General features: G+C 39.5%; 1 protein-coding gene across 1 annotated transcript in view; it reads right to left on the reverse strand.

The window, feature by feature from the left end:
* The window catches only part of LOC130904473 (transmembrane protein 235-like), a 44,410-nt gene extending 19,144 nt beyond the window's left edge, over positions 1-25,266 (reverse strand). Inside the window, exons 1-3 of the mRNA XM_057817238.1 lie at positions 24,884-25,266; positions 14,096-14,173; positions 7,488-7,625 (exon numbers count right to left, since the gene is read on the reverse strand). Of these exons, the coding sequence (XP_057673221.1) occupies positions 7,488-7,625; positions 14,096-14,173; positions 24,884-25,052 (385 nt within the window). The 5' untranslated portion in view covers positions 25,053-25,266. The remainder of the gene's footprint in view (positions 1-7,487; positions 7,626-14,095; positions 14,174-24,883) is intronic.
* Positions 25,267-26,727: the final 1,461 nt, after the last annotated feature.

The raw sequence follows: 26,727 nt of genomic DNA on the forward strand, positions 1-26,727 counted from the left end.
CATAAAGAAAAAAATATTTGACATCAAATAATGTGTGTCACAATTATTTGCACCCCTGGTGTTAATACTTTGTACAACCCCCTTTTGCCAACAAAACAAGGTCTGGGGACTGAGATGGCCATGGGAGGAGCTTGATTTTGTGTCTGGTGAACCATTTCTGTGTAGATTTAGCCATATGTTTAGGGTCATTGTCTTGCTGAAGGACCCAGTGACGACCCATCTTCAGACCCACTGAGAGTGTTTGTTGCCAAAAAGCTCAATCTTGGTCTCATCTGACCAAAGCACACGGTCCCAGTTGAAGCCTGGGACCGTGTGTATTTTTGTGTAAGACCAAGATTGAGCCCAAAAAAATAATATTAGAAGCAGAGGTTGCGCTAGACTTTTTCGTTGTCTGTCATTTTGACTGACAGGGTCATAAAAATCCGGTCATAATCTATTTTTACCCGTCACTTAAATTTTTAAAATGACTATATCTTGATGCAGTCACTATATGTATATACATAATAATACAATAATACTTTATAATATAAAGTAACTAACATTAGTGCAGTCATGGATTACAGTAAGCAGACCAGTACTGTGTTTCCATATATATTTTTATTATATTATGTATATACAGGATATATATATATATATATATGTTAGGGCTGTCAAACGATTACAATTTTTAATCGAGTTAATTACAGCTTAAAAATTAATTAATCGTAATTAATCGAAATTCATCGCAATTCAAACCATCTATAAAATATGCCATATTTTTCTGTAAATTATATATATATTCTGTAAAATGTTGGAATGGAAAGATAAGACACAAGATGGATATATACATTCAACATACGGTACATAAGGATTGTAGTGGGCATTTCACTCTACTGTCATTTAAATCTGTCTATGCTGTCCTCACTCCGAAGCGTCTACTTTTTCCAAAGCTAGACAGCTAGTGAACAACGCCTTAATAATCAGACTTCTTCCTTTTTCATCTGATTTATTAATAAAATAGCCTCAAACCACTGTCCTCTTTAGACCGTAGTGAAACTACAAAAAAAAAGTACACAAGTATTGCTTTAGCAACAACGTTAGCTTAGCACGCTATACAGATTCACTAAACATAAACAAAAAGCGTCTCATACAAAAAATAGAACATTTCGCTTACTAACATAATATGTACTGTGGTGACCCTTTATTATGACATAATTCACCCACCGAACTTGTGTGTGGGAGATGTTGTGCGTCACAGTCACGTGACACAGAGACTTGTGCGTTCCGGCTGAGTTAGCAGAGTTTATAGCGAGTTACAAGAGACACATGAGCCGCCGAGCACGGCAAATAAGACTCCATCCAACGTCTTACCGCTACAGTACATTCTTTACAACAACCATACTTACGGACAAATCTTGTCCAAGGATCATATAAGCACAACATTATCAGCCCGAGACATCGTGCAGCCATAATGAACTGGCAAGAAAAAAAAAAAACCATGTCGCAAAGCGACCACAAGAGTTCGCTGTTAGACAGCACAAAAAGCCTTGCTGTAAAACTTACCAAAAGGCAGAATACTGTCTGAGCGGGACATGTGCGTTAATTGCGTTAAATATTTTAACGTGATTAATTCAAAAAATTAATTACTGCGCGTTAACGCGATAATTTTGACAGCCCTAATATATATATATATATATATGTATATATATATATATACATACAGTATATTAGGGCTGTCAAAATTATCGCGTTAATGCGCGGTAATTAATTTTTTTAAATTAATCACGTTAAAATATTGACGCAATTAACGCACATGTCCTGCTCAGACAGTAATCTGCCTTTTGGTAAGTTTTACAGCAGGCTTTTTGTGCTGTCTAACAGCGAACTCTTGTGGTCACTTTGTGACATGATTTATTTTCTTGCCAGTTCAATATGGCTGCACGACGTCTCGGGCTGACGCCTACGTTGTAATGTTGTGCTTCTATGATCCTTGGACAAGATTTGTCCGTAAGTATGGTTGTTGTAAAGAATGTACATATTATGTTAGTAAGCGAAATGTTATATTTTTTGTATGAGACGCTTTTTGTTTATGTTTAGTGAACCTGTATAGCGTGCTAAGCTAACGTTGTTGCTAATGCAATGCTTGTGTACTTTTTTTTGTAGTTATATGACGGTCTAAAGAGGACAATGGTTTGAGGCCATTTTATTAATAAATCAGATGAAAAAGGAAGAAGTCTGATTATTAAGGCGTCGTTCACTAGCTGTCTAGCTTTGGAAAAAGTAGACGCTTCGGAGTGAGGACAGCATAGACAGATTTAAATGACAGTAGAGTGAAATGCCCACTACAGTCCTTATGTGCCGTATGTTGAATGTATATATCCATCTTGTGTCTTATCTTTCCATTCCAACAATTTATTTTACAGAATATATATATAATTTACAGAAAAATAGGGCATATTTTATAGATGGTTTGAATTGCGATTAATTGCGATTAATTATTTTTTAAGCTGTAATTAACTCGATTAAAAAATTTAATCGTTTGACAGCCCTAATATATATATATATATATATATATATATATATATATATATATATATATATATATATATATATATATATATATATTTATTTATTTATTTATTTATTATTAAATAAAACTGCACGTTGATACGATGCACATAAAGGCAACTTCCAATTTTTAAAAAAATCGTTAGAAAGTTGTATGGACTTACAATCCGCTAGCTTGTTGTTTCCTGTTGTATTCCGAAATACACCTGAGTGACGGCGCGTCAAGTGTTCGTTCATAGCCGACGTGTTACCGTGGTATGCGAGCTCAGCTTAGCAAAAAGAGTACACACAGTGGTGGCACCCTCCATATTTTCCTTGAAATAATTTCAGGCTCTGGCTAGTCTGGTCCGCTTTTTTGGCTTTATGCCGCTTTCACCGTGTTACCAATTCTGCCCTTCTTGGTAATTGGCGGCGTTTTCAACTGCTCGCCGCAGTGAGGAGTGAACCGGCGATTCACTTGATTCGTTGTCATCCTTCACTGCATCAGTCCCTCTTTTTTCACCTCTTTTATCAACACCATCGTCGTTTTGGGGCTTTTTGACGAAATTTCGGACACTCAGTTGCCTTGACATTTTTCCCCAGTAAGGCCAACGACGTCATGCATCAAGAGAGACAATAGCTAATTAATATGCTCACTCGCCACCCTGTGGTCTGGGGTGTGAATTGCAACCTGTCAAAATGACAGATGGACTTCAGTTTTTTCCGTTACCGTTGTAAAAAACCGGTCAACGACGGAAAATATTCGGTTAACGCGTCCCCTGATTAGAAGCTAAAAAAACGCATCTTTTTCAGGGGTGCCAATAATTATGGAGGGCACTGTATGATTTATCAGCATCATATCTGCTTTGACCTTTTCGGATGGCTCGATTATCTTGCGTGGCAATCATCAGAGTTGGCAGACGTCGTTTGAATGCAGAGTTTAAACCGTTTTAATCTACGAGTGATTTTCCACAACATTTTGCGTTTGGGTTGCGCAGGCAAATTACACTCTTGATGAAGCATGTGGTTTTGTGATGAAATCATAACAAGAAACACTCATGGAGGCTTTTCTCAAGGAGTTAGAAGGCACAATTTAATTGCCTTCTGATTCTGATGCTTTACCTTTTTTTTTTTTTATTTTTTTTTTTTTAATGCAATTTGCACAGCTTTTCACAAGCCAAACTAATTTTCTGACTGAAAAGCCCAAAAGATACTTCCTGGATTCTTCAATGGAGACACACATTCAAGTGTCTTTGAAATGAAAGATGGAAAAAAAAAAAACATGAGTGGAACCCATGACCGGCTCTTCTTAAGATGTTAAAAGGCTCGCGGTCTTTTGTTGCACAGTTGGACATTTCCAGAGAGCTCCCACGAAGATGGAAAAGTGAAGAGGATTGTCTGATTTTGTGCATTTCTCCATTTCCGCTCTAGGTCTACACTGCCACTTCAGTGCTTTTATTGCATGAAGCCTTCCCAGAAGAGGAAAAATGCCCATGAAATCCCATTATCATATGAGCATTAAGCAGCGTGGCAGTTCTTGTCAATGTGCATTGTTGACCGAAACATAGGAACAGATGTCACATCCGAGCAAAAGAGCCACGGCAACAGCCAATATGTTCATAAACAAAACCCCCAACATCGTCAATGGAGCCGATAGCGAAAGTCCGCTCGTTTAACTCATTCACTCCCAGCCATTTTCACCAGAGCAAGGCCCTTCGCTCCCGTCCGTTTTTCTGGATTTTGACTGATTTTGCAAAGCCCACAGAAAATTCTGTTCTATTGCTATATACAGTGGGGCAAATAAGTATTTAGTCAACCACTAATTGTGCAAGTTCTCCCACTTGGAAATATTAGAGAGGCCTGTAATTGTCAACATGGGTAAACCTCAACCATGAGAGACAATGTGGAAAAAAAAAACAAAAAAACAGAAAATCACATTGTTCGATTTTTAAAGAATATATTTCCAAATCATGGTGGAAAATAAATATTTGGTCAATACCAAAAGTTCATCTCAATACTTTGTTATGTACCCTTTGTTGGCAATAACGGAGGCCAAACGTTTTCTGAAACTCTTCACAAGCTTTTCACACACTGGTGCTGGTATTTTGGCCCATTACTCCATGCAGATCTCCTCCAGAGCAGTGATGTTTTGGGGCTGTCGTTGGGCAACACTGAAGGGAATAGGTACCGTTCTCGCACACACAATACAATTGTTTGCATTAGTCTAATACATTCATCTAACTATAGTTTAGGCAGACTTCACTCCGTGCCCTTTAACGCAATAAAGTGAATCACCTTATCGGCGCTCATGAGGGGGAAAAGGAAAAATGGTACCGTTTCTCGTAGCAACTGCAACTAACTGTTTGCATTACTCGAACACATGTAATGTAATTAATCAGGGAATAGTATCATTTCTCATACTTACTGTAGGACTGCATTACTCCAACACACTTAATATAAAATAAATAGCACACCATAGGTTAAAGAAGCAGAATAGATAAACAACGCCATCGTATCACAGAAGCCCAACGTGTGCATCACGAGCAAGGTTGATGCACCAACTCTGGTAATCAGTTCTCCCAACAACGAACAAGGACAAAGACCAGCGCGCTTTGTCCTAAACAAGTAGCGCCAGCCTGGATAACAAAGTTGATAGTGCACGCTTGGGACGTCAAGACCAGCGTCGGTCACTGTGGCAACCACGTCCCATCCACGCACGGACCTAAACCGCCCAAATTCGGCCACAGAGGGAAGGTCCCAAAAGCAACGCCCGGACACACTTTCGGCCCGGCCTACTCCACCACAGACTTAAAAAACACTGGACACTGAGATAACACAGATTTCGCTGCTCGGAAACATTTTCTATGTAGCCTTGTTTTGGATTTAGCATTGTTCCTCTGTCGTCTGTTTTTTGCCTTGTTTTTGACCATTGGCGACGAATAAATTGTCAACCTGTTTTCGGTGAGCCTTCTTCAAACTTTTGGAACATGGAATCAGTACAAAGGGTTAACACAAGAGGTGAACGCGCGGAATTTCCGCCCTCCCGGTTGGAAATATTAGAGAGGCCTGTAATTGTCAACATGGGTAAACCTCAACCATGAGAGACAATATGGAAAAAAAAAAACCAAAAAATCACATTGTTTGATTTTTAAATAACTTATTTCCAAATCATGGTGGAAAATAAGTATTTGGTCAATACCAAAAGTTCATCTCAATACTTTGTTATGTACCCTTTGTTGGCAATAACGGAGGCCAAACGTTTTCTGTAACTCTTCACAAGCTTTTCACACACTGTTGCTGGTATTTTGGCCCATTCCTCCATGCAGATCTCCTCTAGAGCAGTGATGTTTTGGGGCTGTCGTTGGGCAACATGGACTTTCAACTCCCTCCGCAGATTTTCTATGGGGTTGAGATCTGGAGACTAGGCTAGGCCACTCCAAGACCTTGAAATGCTTCTTACGAAGCCACTCCTTTGTTGCCCTGGCTGTGTGTTTGGTATCACTGTCATGCTGAAAAACCCAGCCACGTCTCATCTTCAATGCCCTTGCTGATGGAGATTTTCACTCAAAATCTCTCGATACATGGCCCCATTCATTCTTTCCTTTACACAGATACGTACTAGTCCCTTTGCAGAAAAACAGCCCCAAAGCATGATGTTTCCACCCCCATGCTTCACAGTGGGTATGGTGTTCTTCGGATGCAATTCAGTATTCTTTCTCCTCCAAACATGAGAACCTGTCTTTCTACCAAAAAGTTCTATTTTGGTTACATCTGACCATAACACATTCTCCCAGTCCTCTTCTGGATGGTCCAAATGCTCTCTAGCGAACCGCAGACGGGGCTGGACGTGTACTGGCTTCAGCAGGGGGACACGTCTGGCAGTGCAGGATTTGAGTCCCTGGCGGCGCATTGCGTTACTGATAGTAGCCTTTGTTACTGTGGTCCCAGCTCTCTGTAGGTCATTCACTAGGTCCCCCCGTGTGGTTCTGGGATTTTTGCTCACCGTTCTTGTTATCATTTTGACGCCGCGGGGTGCGATCTTGCATGGAGCCCCAGATCGAGGGAGATTATCAGTGGTCTTGTATGTCTTCCATTTTGTAATAATTGCTCCCTCAGTTTCTTTACACCAAACATTTACCTATTGTAGATTCAGTCTTCCAAGCCTGGCGCAGGTCTACAATTTGTCTCTGGTGTCCTTCGACAGCTCTTTGGTCTTGACCATAGTGGAGTTTGGAGTGTGACTGACTAAGGTTGTGGACAGATGTCTTTTATACCGATAATGAGTTAAAACAGGTGCCAATTACACAGGTAATGAGTGGAGCCTCGTTAGAAGAAGTTAGACGTCTTTGACAGCCAGAAATCTTGCTTTTTTGTAGGTGACAAAATACTTATTTTCCACTGATTTGGAAATTCTTTAAAAATCAAACACTCTGATTTTCTTTTTTCCACATTCTGTCTCTCATGGTTGAGGTTTACCCATGTTGACAATTACAGGCCTCTCTAATCTTTTCAAGTCGGACAATTTGCGCAATTGGTGGTTGACTAAATATTTATTTGCCCCACTTTACATGGTTTAAAAAAATAATAATAATATTGACTTGCAAAATAGATATCATCAATCGGCTGTAAATGTTTTTCGATATCGGCATTTGAAATATCGGTCGACCTCTCCTGCTGTATAACCCATTTATTGAATCACGACTCAATCAAATACTAAACACGCCACGTGTTGTCCTTCCCTTGCCCAACAAGCGCATTAGCGGAGTATTGGCAAGGCCGTAATGAACACCCGCAACCGCCGCGAGAAAAGAATAGAAAGAATTTACGCCGACACGCGGCGTCGAAATTAGATTCGCAAGGTTCTTTGCGTGAAGCAAACAAAGGATTTCACTCAGCCGCCCACACGTTAAACTCCTCACGCTGGTTCCGAACGGAAAGAAAAATATGAAGCGCGGACGTACTGCAGATGAGAAAGTAGAAAGCGGTTCCGCACAGTAGCTTGGGGCTGACGGCCATGGAGCTGACCACCCCGAAAATCCAACCGAACACAAGCAGCACCAAGCCCAGAGGCAATACGATCACCACCGCTTTGTGTAGGCCTGAAAAGACATAGACAAAAACAAAACAAATTAATCACAACGGTACAGGAGTCCAATGCTTTTTTTGTCCTTCCATCCACACCTTCAGGGCCCTTTTTATTCTAATAATAGACTCTTATAATTGGCAATAACACAAATGCGACAGGGTGAAAATAGCACTTCAATTGGCCAATTATCCTTTGTAGTATATAATTACTGCCGGCTGGAAGTGTGAGGGAAAGAGCTCGGGTTTGACTGCTGTTTATCATAGTCAAGAGTTTTGTGCTCCTTTCCGCCAAGCTGGTTGTGTTAAAGAGAGAACTCCTACTCTTTTTTTGGTGAGCATTCAAATGAACAAAAATAGTAGTCAAAATATGAAGATTTGAAATAGCTTTACTTTAATCCAGACATGTCCAAAGTCCGGCCCGGGGGCCAAATGCGGCCCGTGATCAAATTTAATCCGGCCCCCAGCCCCTGTCATAAAATCAATAATGAAGGAAATACAGTGGGGAGAACACTTATTTGACACACTGCCAATTTTGCTGGTTTTCCCACTTGCAAGCCATGTAGAGGTCTGTAATTTGTATCATTAGTTCTCTTCAACTGTGAGGGATGGAATCCAATACAAAAATCCAGAAAATCACATTGTATAATTTTTTTTAAAAAATTGTATTTAACCCTTGAGAGTCGAAGGACGCGCCGGCGCGTCCTCAGCGCACGTCGTCTTTGAAGCGCCCTCATGTTTTAATTACGTCACCCACATGCCGTTGGTTTGGTCTCGTTTTAAAGTGCGGAAGTTGCGGTTTACTCTCGTTATTATTTGAAGTCAATCGACCAACTAAAACGTGAGATATTGTCATTTAAGTTTTATAGTTTTATTGTCCTCTCAAAAAAACATTAAAACGCTGCATGGATCATTTGTTCATGTCTATATTTCCATCATTTCTTGTCCTTTTTCAAAACGGAACCTCCATGAAAAAAACACAAATCAAACGAACCCTTTCGAAGTCACAGTGGAAGCACAAAATGCGTTTTTTTTTTTTTTTTTAATAAATATAACTGCCGTGCGAGGTTCCACCGAACGAGAGGGAGGAGTGTTCTGAAGCAGCGAGGTGGCAAGCGACGGCCGTTTGGTTCGAGCGAGCGACTTTGTGTGACTTTGAGAATGAACAGAAAACTAAATTTAGCGCAAGCAATTGTGCTTTTTGATCAACTTGAGGAAGAGGATGGTCCAAATTCGTCTTCTTCGGAAGACTCCTCGAGTGAAGATAGTGACGGATTTGAACACGTGGGTGACGCCATCGACGAGCAGAGGTAAGCCAACTCACCTTTTTTTTTAATGCTGAAAAAGTTTCTTTTGAAAGTTTCTTTTGATATTGCAAGACAAAGTTAATTTTGATGCAATATATGTGTGGGTTTGTGTATATAATAATAAAATGTGCATATCAGATCAAAGTCGTACGTGCACTGTGTGCATCCCAGGCAGGAATTTATCATTTGTGGTGTTCTTCTTTCTCTATGAAGATTAGGGATGTAGCACATATTCAGCTATGGTATTCTTTCTATTGTCATACATATAGATTTCCATTATTATTTATTGCTGTATATATTTTTATTTTATAATTTATTATTTTCATAAATACTGACTTTTTCTTCATGTACATTTATAGTGACAATGAAAGTAAAGTGAAATGAAAATGGAAGGGTGGAAAGAGGACCGACACCCCATGGAAGTGTGGGCTGTCTGATGTAGCCCTGTGTCTAATTCCAGGACGAAACTGCTTTTCGGAGTGGCATGCCTGAAAAAAATTTAACTTGTTTATTGTAAATATTTTTGAAAATACTTTTTTCCCCCAATTTTATATATATATATTTTTTTTTTTTTTTCCCCCCACAATCAGTCTTCTCAATTTGTGTATATAAATGTGTGTTCAAGAAGCTTGATTGTGTGTACATAGTTTTCATCAGGTGATGGGCCGCAATACCTAAACTCATAAAGAGATGGCCTCTAAACACTGTTTGTGTTAGATGGTATATATTTTTTCACTGTTCTTCACTGTTTGGTCTGCTGTATATAACCTGTTTTGACTAGAGCATGTATAAAGGCAAAAAACGCCTATGGCTATACCTGTTGTTTATGTTGAATGGTCATATATAAGACTATTTATTCTAAATTTTTTTTGGTTGACTGTTCATCCTAACATGTTGAATAAATATTACAAAGTTTCAAAACGGTTCGTTACACATGTTTGGTTGTCATTTGGACATCAATATTAAAATTTTTTGGTCTTTTTGGGCCCAAAATGATGATTTATAATTGGTCAGTGAAGGAAACAACAGTTTGGACATGAAGTTCAAGGTGTCACAAAAAAAGGGACCAAACCAGGCCATTGTAAACAATTCTTTCTTTGAAATATAAAGGCAACTTCAAAGGCATGCAAAATCAGACAAAATAGGCCCAGACCTTAAAGGGTTAACTGCATGAAATAAGTATTTGATACATTACCAACTAGTAAATATTTCGGCTCTTAGTTCTTTTTTTTAAGAACCCCTCCTGTTCTCCACTCATTACCGGAAATAACTGCACCTGTTTGAACTTGTTGCCTGTATAAAAGACACCTGTTCACATGCTCAAACAAACAAACTCCAACCTCTCCACAATGGCTAAGACCAAAGAGCTGTGTAAGGACATCAGGGATAAAATAATAGACCTGCACAAGGCTAGGATGGGCTACAGGAAAATAAGCAAGCAGCTTGGTGAGAAGGTAACAACTGTTGAAGCGATTATTAGAAAAAGGAAGAAGTTCAAGTTGACAGTCAATCTGCCTCGTTCTGGGGCTCCATGCAAGATCTCACCTCGTGGGGCATCACTGATCATGAGGAAGGTGAGGGATCAGCCCAGAACTACATGGCAGGACCTGGTCAAAGACCGGAAGAGAGCTGGAACCACAGTCTTGAAGAAAACCATCAGAAACACATTATGGATTAAAATCCTATAGCGCACGCAAGGTTCCGCTGCTGAAGCCAGTGCATGTCCAGACATGTCTGAAGTTTGCCACTGACCATCTGGATGGTCCAGAGGAGCAATGGGAGAAGGTCATGTGGTCGGATGAGACCAAAAGTGAACTTTTTGGTCTAAACTCGGCTCGTTGTGTTTAGAGGAAAAAGAAGGATAAGTACAACCCCAAGAACACCATCCCAACCGTAAAACATGGAGGAGGAAACATCCTTTTTTGGGGCTGCTTCTCTGCCAAGGGTACAGGACGACTGCACTGTATTGAGGGGAGGATGGATGGGGCTATGTATCGCCAGATCTTGGCTGACAACCTCCTTCCTTCAGTCAGAGCCCTGAAGATGGGTCGTGGCTGGATCTTCCAGCATGACAACGACCCAAAGCACACAGCCAAGGCAACTAAAGAGTGGCTCCGTAAGAAGCATCTTAAGGTCCTGGAGTGGCCTAGCCAGTCACCAGATCTGAACCCGATAGAAAATCTTTGGAGGGAGCTGAAAGTCCGCGTTGCCCGGCAGCAGCCCCGAAACCTGAAGGCTCTGGAGAAGATCTGCATGGAGGAGTGGGCCAAAATCCCTGCTGCAGTGTGTGCAAACCTTGTCAAGGACTACAGGAAACGTTTGGTATCTGTAATAGCAAAGGTTTCTGTACCAAATATTAAGGTCGATTTTTGTTATGTATCAAATACTTATTTCGTGCAATTAAATGCAAATTTATTATTTAAAAATCATACAACGTGATTTTCAGTTTTTTTGTATTAGATTCCGTCCCTCACAGTTGAAGAGAATTTATGATAAAAATTACAGACCTCTACATGCTTTGCAAGTGGGAAAACCAGCAAAATCGGCAATGTATCAAATACTTGTTCTCCCCACTGTAGCTATATTATATACACAAACAAGATGTACTGCTAGCAGTCCAATCAATGGATTCCTATGACGGCATTGTAATCTATCCCGTAGTATTATATCTCAAGTAGACAGGGATATTGGTGTGTTAAGCAGGGGCACAGGGTTAATTCAGCCAGGATGCGTTCGTTATTAAATTATTATTTCTATGCGGCCCTGGTAGCAAATGCGCCACGGACCGGTATCGGTCCGCGGCCCGGCAGATGGGGATCCCTGATCTAAATGACATAAAGTCATTATATAACGCAAATTAGGTTGTTCAAAAGTTGGTGGGGACAATTTGAGCATCCTGAAAAGTTGGTAGTGTTTTGTCCCTACTGTCCCTATGCAAACCTACGCCCTTGCGGAAAACACTCAGGTGACTTGCAGTTCCTCTCTGAGGCTACGTTCATACTACAGGTCTTAATGCACGAATCTGATTTTTTGTCATATCCGTTTTTTTGGCGTGCCCGTTCAGACTGCCTTTGTCCATTGAGACCGTTCAAGTATTACGCATGCGCACTAATTCGCAGTCCGACACGCGCTGAGCAAGAAGACCCGCATGCGCAGAAGCATCAAAACAAATGACACACGTCATCCGTCATTCCAGGGATATCATATTTTGCTTTTCAAAAGGAGGACACAAATAACAGACATAAATAATCCCCGTTTAGGCTTATATTCAAAGTTTATATGGATCGATAGCATGCACGCACTGTCCGTGCATGTCACACACACATACGGGCAGTCTGCCCCGACTCTCGGCCGTCTAGGCAATGTTGAAATATTGCTCACTTGGAGCAGAGAGAAAACTGAGCATTCTCAGGCTTATCCTCAACCCATTTTCATATTTTTATGACTGTTGTCAAGCCCAGCCCTTCCCCAAAAGCTGTGTTCACTGCAAGCTAGGCGCTAATAGCGCACAGCTGCACCGGTACAGTAGCGTCTCTCTCGCTATTTGATGACGTAATTGCTGCACGAAATCCGATTTGGGAGAGTGGACCGTACAGACCGCCGCGACAGTCTGGAAAAATTTGGCCCAGATCGGATTTGAACCACATACGAAAGTGACCCAGATCGGATTTGATATGGTCCAGTTCTATGCGACTTGTCACGTTTAGACCGTCAAGTTAATGCCTCACTCGAGTCGGAAAAACACGAAAAAATCAGATTCGTGCATTAAGACCTGTAGTATGAACATAGCCTGAGACCACTAATTTGGCCAACTTTCAAAAGTGTCTGATATGCATGTGTCATACATCATTGGAAAGCTTAAAATCTCAATTTTCTGGGGGAACAAACATTTTGAACAGGAAGGCATAAATTTTTTTTTTTTTTTTTTCTAAACAGCAAAACCCTAAATGGAGGCGAGAACACGCGAGAGCAGAATTAAAGACGCCACAATTTTAATGAGATATTATCACGTACTTACCTTGTTTCTATCCAAAAACTCCATGTAGCGTGTATCACCGAGTGTCAAGACACAGCTGTAAATGGCCACAGCCGGATTTTTATTTTATTTTATGGGTAAAACATGGTGATATAACAAGGGTCGCGATGCAGAAATCACAGACAACAAGGAGTGGTTGAGATTTTCTTTTTCCATATAGTTACTAGGGTTGTTCCGATCATGTTTTTTTGCTCCCGATCCGATCCCGATCATTTTAGTTTTAGTATCTGCCGATCCCGATATTTCCCGATATGATTGCTTTTTTTTTTTTTGCTCCCGATTCAATTCCAATCATTCCCGATCATTTTTCCCAATCATATACATTTTGGCAATGCATTGAGAAAAAAATGAATAAAACTCGGACAAATATATGCATTCGACATACAGTACGTAAGTACTGTATTTGTTTATTATGACAATAAATCCTCAAGATGGCATTTACATTATTAACATTCTTTCTGTGGGAGGGATCCACGGATAGAAAGACTTGTAATTCTTAAAGGATAAATGTGACTTTGTATATTGTGCCATCTAGTGTATTTGTTGAGCTTTCAGTAAATGATACTGTAGCCATTTAACTGTTCTGCCCAAATGCATGATGGGAAGTGCAACCATGACTGTGCGAAGTAGCACCAATTGATATATCTTCTCTGCGTTGGGAAATAACATAGGGTGTAAAGCAAAACATCAACTACTACCTTCCTTACCCACATTGCTTTCCCACGATATTTCTAATTGTTGAGAGAAGGATTTTGAGGCTTTAGCCAATTAAAAAAAGGCTCCAAAAACTGCCAAAATTCACTCTACTCATTTTATGCTGCCTTTTAGCTCTATATGTCGGTAAATTGGCGGCATTATAGACTGAATGCGGCAATACGTGAATGGGTCGTGCAGCGCATGCGTTAAATATTTTAACGTGATTAATTTTTAAAAAATTAATTACCGTCGTTAATGCGATAAATTTGATAGCCCTACTTTAAGCCAAAACTAAAGACTCTGGATGAGTGTAAGACATTTGCTCATGTTCCCCTCAGAGTCAAAACGGATTAGACGTGTAGCACCGTCAGTGGCAGCCAATGAATTATGCCGCTTCAATAAATTGGTGGTTTCTCGACCTTGTTGAAAAGAAAGAAGAAAAACTCACCGAGAAGGTGGCGCTCCACCTCAGACAAGGCGGACGTGTTTGCGCTGAAAGAAGAGATGATGGAAGTCCTGTTCGGTCCTGAAAATATTCAAAGGAGACAATTGCATTGACTGTGATGGAAAATGACAGCATTTCAGTCATTTTAATTGAGAAGGCTTCACCTTGGACCATAGGCGGCGTTTGACTTTTTATATATACGTATATACGTATATATATATATATATATATATGTATATACTGTATATACGTATATTAGGGCTGGCAAACGTTTAAATTTTTTTATTGAGTTAATTACAGCTTAAAAATTAATCATAATTAATCGCATTTCAAACCATCGATAAAATATGCCATATTTTTCTGTAAATTATAGTTGGAATGGAAAGACAAGACACAAGATGGATATATATAAATATATTTATATATATATATATATATATATATATATATATTATATATATACACACACACATACATACATTAGGGCTGTCAAAATTATCGCGTTAACGGGCGGTAATTAATTTTTTAAATTAATCACGTGAAAATATATGACGCAATTAACCCACATGCCCCGCTCAAACAGATTAAAATAACAGCAGTGTAATGTCCGCTTGTTACTTATTTTTTGGTGTTTGGCACCCTCTGCTGGAGCTTGGGTCCAAATGATTTTATGGGCTTCAGCACAATGAGTGAGCATGGTGTAATGATTGACATCAACAATGGCGAGCTACTAGTTTATTTTTTGATCGAAAATTTTACAAATTTTAATAAAACGAAAACATTAAGAGGGGTTTTAATAGAAAATTTCTATAACTTGTACTAACATTTATATTTTAAGGACTACAAGTCTTTCTATCCATGGATCGCTTTAAGAGAATGTTAATAATGTTAATGCCATCACAAATACAGTACTTTTGTACCGTATGTTGAATGTATATATCTGTCTTGTGTCTTCTCTTTCAATGACACTTTTTGGCCACCGGAGGGGCCTCGCCCCCCTGGCCCCGGCTTAAAATCCGTTTATGCCTTGGACTCAATCAAAAGCTCATTTTGCTTGATTTATGGCTAAAAAATGAATGTCCATTCATGGGCCAACCACCTGTTGTGATTTTTTTTCCCATTCAGCTCCTTCAAATGTTGCACCTGGCTTCTGTAACATTTTGCAGTGGAAATGAGAAATTTCTCTTTGTCGGAATTGAATGAAGAAACCAAGTGGACTGATTCAGAAAGGGAGCAAGAGAGTACATTCGGTATTTCTTGTCTCCCGCTGACCTCATATAGGGCAGCCACTGACCACTATTCTGAACACATGAATGCAATGCATGTCTCCGCTATGTAGAGCCACTTTAGTACAACATCAAACCAGCCACCATAATGAGTATGTTTAGGACAGGGGTCGGAACCTATGTCTCGCCAGCCATATCTGGCTCTTTTGATGTGTGCTTCTGGCTATACTTTAATCCAGAAGCAGCCGATCGATTGACATGAACGAGCTGTGATGAGCTGATGGTGCATTCACACATTGATCTCGGACCTTCAAACGTACATATGTTACAATTCGGTGCCCATTAGTGGTCCTACAGTCACGGATTGAACGGAGACGGTAATTACAGAGCTCGCCTCGTGCTTTAAAGCCTGAGTTATGCTTTTGCGTTGCGGTGACGGCGAAGTCATGTAGTCCCCAGTTTACGAACAATTTTCGTTCATGCGCTGGCGATGTAACCCGGATTTCCGCGTAAATCGGAATTAACCATTTAAATACCCCAAAACACCCTCTAAATAAAGACAAAAAAATACTATCCAAAAACATGTACACTGCTGGCCAAATGTATTGGCACCCCCACAATTCTGTCAGATAATGCTCATTTTTTTCCCAGAAAATGATTGCAAATACAAATGCTTTGGTTGTAATATATTCATTTATTTTGCTTGCAATGAAAAAACACACAAGAGAATGTGGAAAAAAAATTAATCATCATTATACACGAAACTCCAAAAATGGGCCGGACAATAGTATTGGCACCCTATGAAAAATCATGTGATGCTTCTATAATTTGTGTAATTAACAGCACATAACAGGTGGTGGCAATAACTAAATCACACTTGCAGCCAGTTAAAATGGATTAAAGTTGACTCCACCTCTGTCCCGTGTCCTTGTTTGTACCACATTGAGCATGGAGAAAAGAAAGAAGACCAAAGAACTGTCCGAGGACTTGAGAAGCAAAACTGTGAGGAAGCATGGGCAATAACAAGGCTACAAGTCCATATCCAAAGACCTGAATGTTCCTGTGTCTACCGTGCGCAGTGTCATCCATAAGTGTAAAGCCCACGACACTGTGGCTAACCTCCTTAGATGTGGACGGAAAAGAAAAATTGACGAGAGAGTTCAACGAAAGATCGGGCGGCTAGTGGATAAAGAACCTCGACTAAAATCCAAACAAGTTCAAGCTGTCCTGCAGTCTGAGGGTACAACGGTGTCAACCCGTACTATTCGTCGGCGTCTGAATGAAAAGGGACTTTATGGTAGGATACTCTGGAAGACCCCACTTCTGACACAGAGACATAAAAAAGCCAGGCTGGAGTTTGCCAAAACTTACCTGAGAAAGCCAAAAACGTTTTGGACGAGGGTTCTCTGGTCAGATAAGACAAAAGTACAGCTTTTTGGGAAAAGGCATCAACATAGAGTTACAGGAAATAAACAAGGCCTTCAAAGAAAATAACATAGTCCCCACAGTCAAACATGGCGGAGGTTCCCTGATGTTTTGGGGTTGCTTTGCTACCTCTGGCACTGGACTGCTTGACCGTGTGCATGGCATTATGAAGTCTGAAGACTACCAACACATTTTGCAGCATAATGTAGGGCTCAGTGTGAGAAAGCTGGGTCTCTCTCAGAGGTCATGGGTCTTCCAGCAGGACAATGACCCAAAACACACTTCAAAAAGTGTAGAAAATGCTTTGAGAGAAAGCACTGGGGACTTCTAAAGTGGCCAGCAATGAGTCTAGACCTGAATCCTATAGAACACCTGTGGAGAGATCTGAAAATGGCAGTTTGGAGAAGGCACACTTCAAATCAAAGAGACCTGGAGCAGTTGGCTAAAGAAGAATGATCTCAAATTCCAGCAGAGCATTGTGAGAAACTCACTGATTGATACCGGAAGCGGTTCTTCACAGTTATTTCGTCTAAAGGTTATGCTACAGAGTATTAGCCTGTGGGCTCCGTCCCATTTTTGGAGTGTCGTGTAAAATGATAATGATTTAATTTTTTTTTTTTTAATTGTCTTGCGTTTTTCCATTTCAAGCAAAATAAATGAAGATATTCCTACCAAAGCATTTGTAATTGCAATGATTTTCTGGGGGAAACTGAGCATTATCTGACATAATGGCGTACCGCAAGCACCACGTCACTTCCGCTCATTAATATTCATGACATTAGCTACTGTTGCTAAGGGGGGGAAGGAGATGTTACACAGCTAAACCTACTTATTCTTTCTGAAAATGATGTGCCTGGTGCCAAATTCACTGGCAAAGATGTGGAAGAACATAAAAATAAAAGTAAAGTAAAAGAGATGGCGTGAGTGTCAAAGGCTGAAAAAGACGGAAAAATAAATGAGCCGACCTTAGCATAGCCTTAGCTTTTTTATCTACGTGACTGACAATGACATTCTCCTGTAGGCCCGAAAAGTGTGAGAGACTCTTTAGCTGCCCAGATAGTCACTCTGGACAATGTAAGTGTAGCCTCCAGCACCACAGTTAAAAACCTAGGAGTTTTATTTGACCCTGACTTATCATTTAAAGCACACATTAAACAAACCTGTAGAACGGCTTTCTTTCACCTGCGCAACATCGCCAAAATTAGAAATATTTTATCCAAAAGCGATGCAGAAAAATTATTCACGCGTTCGTTACATCGAGATTGGATTACTGTAACTCCCTACTTGCAGCTTGTCCTAAAAGTTCTCTAAAAGGTCTTCAGCTAGTCCAAAACGCAGCAGCAAGACTTTTAACAGGAACCAATAGAAGAGAGCACATCACCCCTGTGCTCCAGGCACTTCACTGGCTTCCAGTCGAGTTTAGAATTCAATTTAAAATACTCCTTCTTACATTTAAGACCATTAATGGGTTGGGGCCATCTTATCTCACCGATGCTCTGGTTCCATACTGCCCCAACAGAACACTCCGATCTCAGAATGCAGGTCTACTGGTAGTTCCCAGGGTTTCTAAAAGTACTGTCGGAGCTAGAGCCTTTAGCCACCAAGCCCCCGTTTTATGGAATCAGCTTCCAGCTAGTATTAAAGAAGCCGAGACAGTCTGCACATTTAAGATTAGATTAAAAACGTTCCTATTCGACAAAGCTTATGGTTAGGCTAGTTGAAGTCGGAGTAGACTCACAGTAGTAGTCTAAGCTGCACTAGAAGCTATAATGCTGGGGGAAGTACAGCCGCTGAGTTCTATCTCCTTTTCTTACTCTACCTACCAATTGTCTTGCTTTATTTCTATTTTCCAATGTTAATATCTAGTTGTCTAGTCTCTTTATCACTAGTCACCCGGTGTCCCCTTTCCCCCCTCCCCTCTGGGGAGGGGCTATTTTTCAGCTGCAACCTTCTGACTGTCCGGACCACTGGCTGGATAGACGGCCTCGCTGCTTCCCCTGTCTCATCTGGCTAGATGGACCTCTTCTTGCTCCTTTATTCCACTGTATTTTTACGGACTGTAACTTCGCCTGCTAATTCCCACTAGCAGTTCTGGGGTTCCTGTCTATCCGTCCTGGGAGTGGATCTCTCCTGACTGTGGTACTCCCCGAGGTTTCTCATTTTTCTCCCAATTGACTCTGGAGTTTTTGGAGTTTTTCCTTGCCGGCATGGAGGGTCTTAAGGATAGGGGATACCCAGGACTTGAACTGTATCTATTCATTTTTGTTGCTTCATTTCTGTAAAGCCCTTTGAGACATTGTTGTTGTGATTTAGGGCTATACAAATACAATTGAATTGAATTGAATTGTTTCAACAAGCTATCCTTTACCACCAGCCCTGTCTTTCTTATATATTATATCCTCTGGTTGTCCTACGTCTCTGACCGTTCTTGGAGGTAATTTAGTTAGTTTTGTGTCGCGATCACAAATGCTACTCAGTGACTGCCAACGAACACTTTTAATTTTTTCATTGTGAAAAAATCTTAATTCTATAACTTATTTACACTTCCCCTTAACTAAAGTTGTTTTTTCACAACAGAAAATGTAACAGTGGCAGTCATACCATTTTAATTCTTTTCAGGTCATTTATTGTCAGACAGAAGCAGCACGGCACGTCACGCTAAAAAATAAGTAAAAAATACCAAAAATGGCTTTCCTCTTTGTCCTCTGAAAGACAATGCCAACCCAACAAAATGTTTACTGCATAAATATTTACTGCCGAGCTGGCGTTAGAAGTCCGCACAAGTTGATTCCGTCTTCACATTTTTCCCCCTGAGTTTTTGGTTTCGGGAAACGTATGAAGAAAACATCCTTCATATGTCGTAATGTCTAGAGTCGTTTCTACAACTTCCAAAAAAGCAATGTGTGATTGGCATGTTCGTTTTTGAAAGATTACCGGAGAAAAGTAGCACAATTTACATGGTTTCTATGCGAGGGCGGGTCTATAATTTCCCACCCCTGCTTTACTTCCGCTTTACAAAGCGACGTCACGGTCTAAAAATAGCATGCGTGCGGTACGCCATTGCAGGGGTGCCAGTACTTTTGGCAAGCACTGTATTATACATCATTGTACAGTCCTCGCCAAGTCCTAGTTCGACAGTGAGCTAAGCTCCGAAATGACGACGTCGGACATCCGTGTGGTTTCTTGACTTTATCCAGCTGCTCATGACATCAAAACTTGCAGAATGACACTACTATAAAATGAGATTAAATCAGTCTCATCTTCAATAACAGCAATTCAAATTTGCATTTACAAGTAGCTGCTGATACAGCAATAGGACATGATTAGCATGTATCAGTTAGCTTTCTCGATCATAAAAAACATTCACATAAACTCGCCCCGAGTATTCGACTACAATGGCGTACCGCACGCAGGCTATTTTTAGACCGTGACGTCGCATCATAAAGCGGAAGTAAAGCCGAAGTCGGACATTATAGACCCGCCCTCGCACAGACACAACGTAATTTGTGCTACTTTTCGCCGGTAATCTTTCAAAAACGAACTTGCCGATCACGCATTGCTTTTTTGGAACTTGTAGAAACGACTCTAGACATTACGACACATGAAGGATGTTTTCTTCATCCGTTTCCGGAAACCAAAAAATCATGAGGAAAAAATGTGAAGACTGAATCAATTTGCGCGGACTTTAACACCAGCTCGGTGAATCCATTCACATTTCATATGCATTAGATATTATGTTGGGTTGGCATGGTCTTTCAGAGGACAAAGAGGTAAGCCATTTTTATATTTTTTACTTATTTTTTTAGCGTAACGTTGTGCCGTACTGCATAAAACAACTTTAGTAAGGGGGAAGTGTAAATAAATTATAGAACTAAGACGTGTTTTCAATGAAAAAATTAAAAGTGTTCGTTGGCTCTCACTGAGTAGCATTTGCGATCCCTACACAAAGCTAACTAAAGTACCCCCAAGAACGGTAAGAGACGTAGGACAACCAGAGGATATATAAGAAAGACAGGGCTAATGGTAAAGGATAGCTTGTTGAAACAGGAGAATGGCATTGTCAGTCGTGTCGATAAAAAGCTAAAGCTATGCTTAGGTCGGCTCGTTTTTTTTCGTCTTTTTCAGCCTTCGACACTCAAGCCATCTCTTTAACTGAACATTTTTATGTTCTTCCACATCTTTGCCAGTGAATTTGGCACCAGGCACATCATTTTCAGAGAGAATTGGTAGGTTTAGCTCTGTAAATATCTCCTTCGTACATTATTTCCATTCATTTCCTATTAGGGACAAACGGTGGCTTGTCCCTACTTAGCAACAGTAGCTAATGTCATGAATATTAATGAGCGGAAGTGACGTGTTGCTTGCGGTAAGCCATTGGAAACGCACAATAAACAGTACAAAAGGGGTTACAGTATGTACAACACACTGTATGGCTCTTGTGGAATCATATTTTTTTCAAATGTTGGGTGTTTTGGCTCTCTGTCAAAAAGGTTCCTGACCCCTGGTTTAGGACATGAAAAATTTACAGAGAACGACCAAGCCAGAGATCATTGGCTACCAGCCCCTTCCAGTTTAAATGGATTGGACGTCTATCGGCCTCAATGGCAGCCGGTCATTAAATATTTTTGCAAAGCATAGGAGAAGGTTTTGGTTGCTTGAAGCTTCCACATTACCATGCGAAGTACCGAAGCCCCACACTCCCCAGTGCTGCGTCATCAATTACCATGAGAATATGCCAGACTCTTCAAGAGCGCTTGAGGATTGAAAGGCGCTCTCGCATGCAATGATCATCTTGTCACGAGGTAGGCATCGACCACACATACTGAAACGCAAACGCCCTGCCACATGTTTTGCGGCATGGCTGTCAGCCACACTGACATTCTTCCAGCCCATTTCATTTTGCGGCCGCTAAAATTTCTGCCGCCCATGTGAAGGGCGCCTGACTAGCGAGATGATTCCCATTGTTGATCTCTCTGCCTCAGCAGAGTCTCAATTAGGGGTGGGAACCTCTGGGTAGCTTACGATACGATTTGCGATACACAATGATCTTGAGATACAACAATTATCGGTACATGGGTCAGGAAATCATTCTACGATGTTCTACATAACGGATAATAAAATTGAAAACCAAGGTGTTTTCATCCTTCTGCTGTGAATTGGAATGATTTTATCGCTAGTAGACGTCTAACCCATTTGAAGTGGGAGGGTTGGCCGCAAATTAATTCACAGCCATCAGCCGACAGACAATGTAATGATAATAATTAGGGTTGTTCCGATCATGTTTTTTTGCCCCCGATCCGATCCCGATCGTTTTAGTTTGAGTATCTGCTGATCCCGATATTTCCCGATCCAATTGCTTTTTTTTTTATCCTGATTCAATTCCAATCAATCCTGATAATTTTTCCCGATCATATACATTTTGGCAATGCATTAAGAAAAAAATGAATAAAACTCGGACGAATATATACATTCAACATACATTACGTAAGTACTGTATTTGTTTATTATGACAATAAATCCTCAAGATGGCATTTACATTATTAACATTCTTTCTGTGAGAGGGATCCACGGATAGAAAGACTTGTGACTTTGTATATTGTGACTAAATATTGCCATCTAGTGTATTTGTTGAGCTTTCAGTAAATGATACTGTAGCCATGCCCAAATGCATGATGGGAAGTGGAACCATGACTGTGCGTAGTGCTACCAATTGATATATCTTCTCTGCGTTGGGAAATAACATAAAGTGTTAAGAAATAGATCAATTGCTACCTTGCTTCCCCACATTGCTTCCCATGATATTTCTAATCGTAGGGAGAGGGATTGTAACGCTTTAGCCAATTAAAAAAAGGCTCCAAAGGCTGCCAAAATTCACTGTTCTCATTTTACGCTGTCTTTTATCTCTCTACATAGGTAAAACAGCGCCATTACAGATTGAGCGCGACAATGCGTGAGTGGGTCGTGCAGTGCATGCATTAATTGCGTTAAATATTTTAACGTGATACAATTTTAAAAAATTAATTACCGCCGTTATCGGGATGAATTTGATAACCCTACCTTAAGCCTAAACTAAAGACTCTGGATGAGTATAACATATTATGTCTGTAACGTTAAATACAGTTAGAAAACGATTTAATTAAAAAATATACGTATATATATTAAAAAGAGGCATGGCCGATATTTTTTTGCCGATTCCGATACTTTGAAAATGACATGATCGGACCCGATCGATCGGCATCAACATCTCTAATAATAATCTTTGATGATTATTTTTATACCTGTCCGTACTACGTTTTAGCTACGTTTCCTAACCATTTCACACTTGCATCGCCCCGGGAAAGTCCCGGACATATTACTAAAACGCAACCGGTTAAATGTGACTGGAAATTGCTTTCAAAACATAAGGGCTACCCGTTTAAATCCCGGGATTTAAACGGTGTTCAGGTATGTGTGAAAGGGATTTTTGACATTAGGCTTAATCTTTGAGTTAGCAGGGGTTTAATGCGTTGCTGAATACATTTTAGAAAATGTTCAACAAATGTTTATGCTTGCGATATTTATTTTGACTTGCTAAGATTACTTTCAAAAGAGCATTACGTGTAAATTAGGGCTGTCAAAATTATCGCGTTAATGGGCGGTAATTAATTTTTTCAATTAATCACGTTAAAATATTTGACGCAATTAACGCACATGCCCCGCTCAAACAGATTAAAATGACAGCAGGGTAATGTCCGCTTGTTACTTGTTTTTTGGTGTTTGGCGCCCTTTGCTGGCGCTTGGGCCCAAATGATTTTATGGATTTCAGCACAATGAGTGAGCATGGTGTAATTATTGACATCAGCAATGGCGAGCTACTAGTTTTTTTTTTTTTGACTGAAAATTTTACAAATTTTAATAAATCGAAAACATTAAGATGGGTTTCAATATAAAATTTCTATAACTTGGACTAACATTTATCTATTAAGAACTACAAGTCTTTCTATCCATGGATCGCTTTAAGAGAATGTTAATAATGTTAATGTCATCTTGTTGATTTATTGTTATAATAAACAAATACAATACTTATGTACCGTATGTTGAATGTATATATCCGTCTTGTGTCTTATCTTTCCATTCCAACAATAATTTACAGAAAAATATGGCATATTTTATAGATGGTTTGAATTGCGGTTAATTACAATTAATTTTTAAGCTTTAATTAACTCAATTTAAAAATTTTAATCGCTTGACAGCCGTAGTGCAAATACAACATAAAATACATGAGTGTTTTTTTAAAACTATGCAGAATTGCACTTTCATTTCACAAGATCAGTAAATTCATTCAAAAATAAATTAAAATACCTGAGCTTAGCCTCAAACAATATTAAAAGATACATGAGTATATAGGTTCAACAAAAGGACAATTGGCTAACTTGCATAGCAAAAGTTAAGCTTAAATGCTATAAAATGCTAACTTTTTTTTTTCAAAGCTCTTAACAAATTGTTGAAACACATATTCCCACAAAAAACTGCTGAATATGCTTCTAAACTAAATAACGAATGAATAAACAAACATTAGCTTAAACAAAAACGTACCTTATGTTTTTCTTAACAGGGAGCAGCTGGATTCAGCCATGTTAGCTGCATTATGGCACACTCACCATTACCACTAGTGGGCGATGTATCCACCCAAATTAATCAAACTAAATGAAATACTTTCAACACAAGCCATTACAATGTCACTCTAATCCTCGAAGCAGCAAAATTTGATTCGACGCTTTTTTCTAATCGAATTACTCGAGGTCATTCATCGTTGTAGCACTACAGCTAATCAATTACATCGTTAAGTGGATAATTAATCATCCGATTAATCGTTTAATGAATCACCCGATTAATCAATATTATGAAAACAATCGTTAGTTGCAGCCCTAGTTTCTTCATTTTATTTGAGAAATTTGGAGATTTTCTTTCATTCACATTAAAGTTATTGCAGCAGGTGTTCGAAATTTCAAAACTTTGAGCCAATATGAAAATATCACAGTTAAACTATACCAAATTGAGGATTTGCATTTCTATTTCAGCCTAAAAAAATGGCGAATAAACAAAGAAAAACTTATGAAATGTTTTTTTTCAATGCAGTGTTTCAGTGCAGCATCCGTACCTTCATTGATTCGCCACAATCCAGAGTAGGAACTCAGCTCCTCTGAGTCATAATTGGGTTTATTCACATCGATAATGTACCAATAATCGGTTCCGATTGACACGGCCAGGAGGCAAAAACTGAGCAAACCTGAAAAGCCGGCAGAAAGAACCACCAAGCCGTACCTCATCGTGACGTTGGCGGTTATACTAATAGTCCGCACATTTTCTTTGAAAAGAATAAAAAAAACCAAGGAATTCACACCGACGTGTAAAAGGTCTCCACACCTTTCTCTCCCACTGTTTTTAACGGAGAATATTCCAAAGAAAATAATACTTTCTGCTGATTTGCTCGGATAAAAAGACAAAAAATATAAGCGCTGTTAGATATGCGTGTGCACTGGAGGTCACTGACAGGTGATTGTTTCATAGCGGCGCTTGGACAAGCGCTCGGGAACATTTGTCAAAAGCCTAAAGAGAGACAACAGCTTCCGTTTTAGGATTTCAAAGTAAATGTCGCCTCTGTGGTTTGACTGTTTATTTTTTTATTCAAACTTCCGGTCTTAATGTAAGCGATCTCATAACACTAAAATTAACTCATCTTTGATTACGGAGTGTTTGAAAACTAATTTACGGTATTTTGAAGTAAAATTCCATTGAAAACATTCAAACCACCCTTCCAACTCTAAGCTACCACCTAGCAGTAAGGGCTAGCTAAACAGTTTGGGCTTTCTGTCTGTGAAAAGGTAAGACAAATTTATTCATTTTGAAGTAAAATGCCATTAAAAAACATTCAAACAACCCTTTAACACTAAGCTAGCACCTAGCGGTCAGGGCTAGCTCAACATTTTGGGCTTTCTCTCTGTAAAAAGGCAAGGCAAATTTATTAATTTTGAAGTAAAATGCCATTAAAAACATTCAAACCACCCTTTTAACTATAAGCTAGCACCTAGCGGTCAAGGCTAGCTATACATTAAAAACTCACCTTTAAAAAAAAAAAAAAAGCTTACTCTTGCTAATTTTATTTGACTGTCTTATTTTTATCTGATTTGTATCTCGATTTTATTTGTGCTTCTGTATGTTTTTGATTTTACTCTTTTATTCTTAGTCTTTATTTTTTTTAATTTTCTTTTTTGGTCATGTGCACTTTGAGATTTGTCTTTCAAATGTAAAGTGCATTATAAATAAAATGTATTATTATTATTAACAGTTTGGGTTTTCTGTCTGAAAAAGCAAGGCAATTTTTTTCATTTTGAAGAAAAATGCCATTCGAAAAAGGAAAAAACAAAACAAAACATTCAAACCACCCTTTTGACTCTTTTTATTTTTATTTATTTTATTTTTTTTTGAACCTGTCCTGTTCAGCTGTTTGACACAGAGAATGGAAGTCTAAGTGCCCGGATTCTGAACAGTTTTAATGTTTCACATGGAGAGTCTAACATACTCCCATTGTGATCCTTCAAAATACCTTTTTATTATGACAAAGCAGCGAACAAGAAGGGATTATGGGGGGACAGAAGAAAAGAAATACAAGAGAAGAAAGAAAAGAAACACATAAACAACAACAAGAAATACATTGAACATCTAAACTAGTTACTAATATGCTGGTGCTATCGTCAGCGAGATGTATTTCCGGTTTACACCATGTGGGGGCCAATTGGCCAGTGAAAGAGGAGAATGGGGGTGGGGGTGTCTATAAGACTATAAGCTAAGTGATTGAAAGGGGTAGAGTGTACACAAATCAGTTCTGTGATCTAGAACCCAGTAATCGTGTGAATCTCTTATGACCCTTTTGACTCTTAAGCTAGCACCTAGCAGTCAGACACAGGGCTTGCTAAACAGTTTGGGCTTTCTGTCTGTGAAAAG

This window comes from Corythoichthys intestinalis, chromosome 16, assembly GCF_030265065.1.
Source record: "Corythoichthys intestinalis isolate RoL2023-P3 chromosome 16, ASM3026506v1, whole genome shotgun sequence".
Lineage (NCBI taxonomy): Eukaryota > Metazoa > Chordata > Actinopteri > Syngnathiformes > Syngnathidae > Corythoichthys > Corythoichthys intestinalis.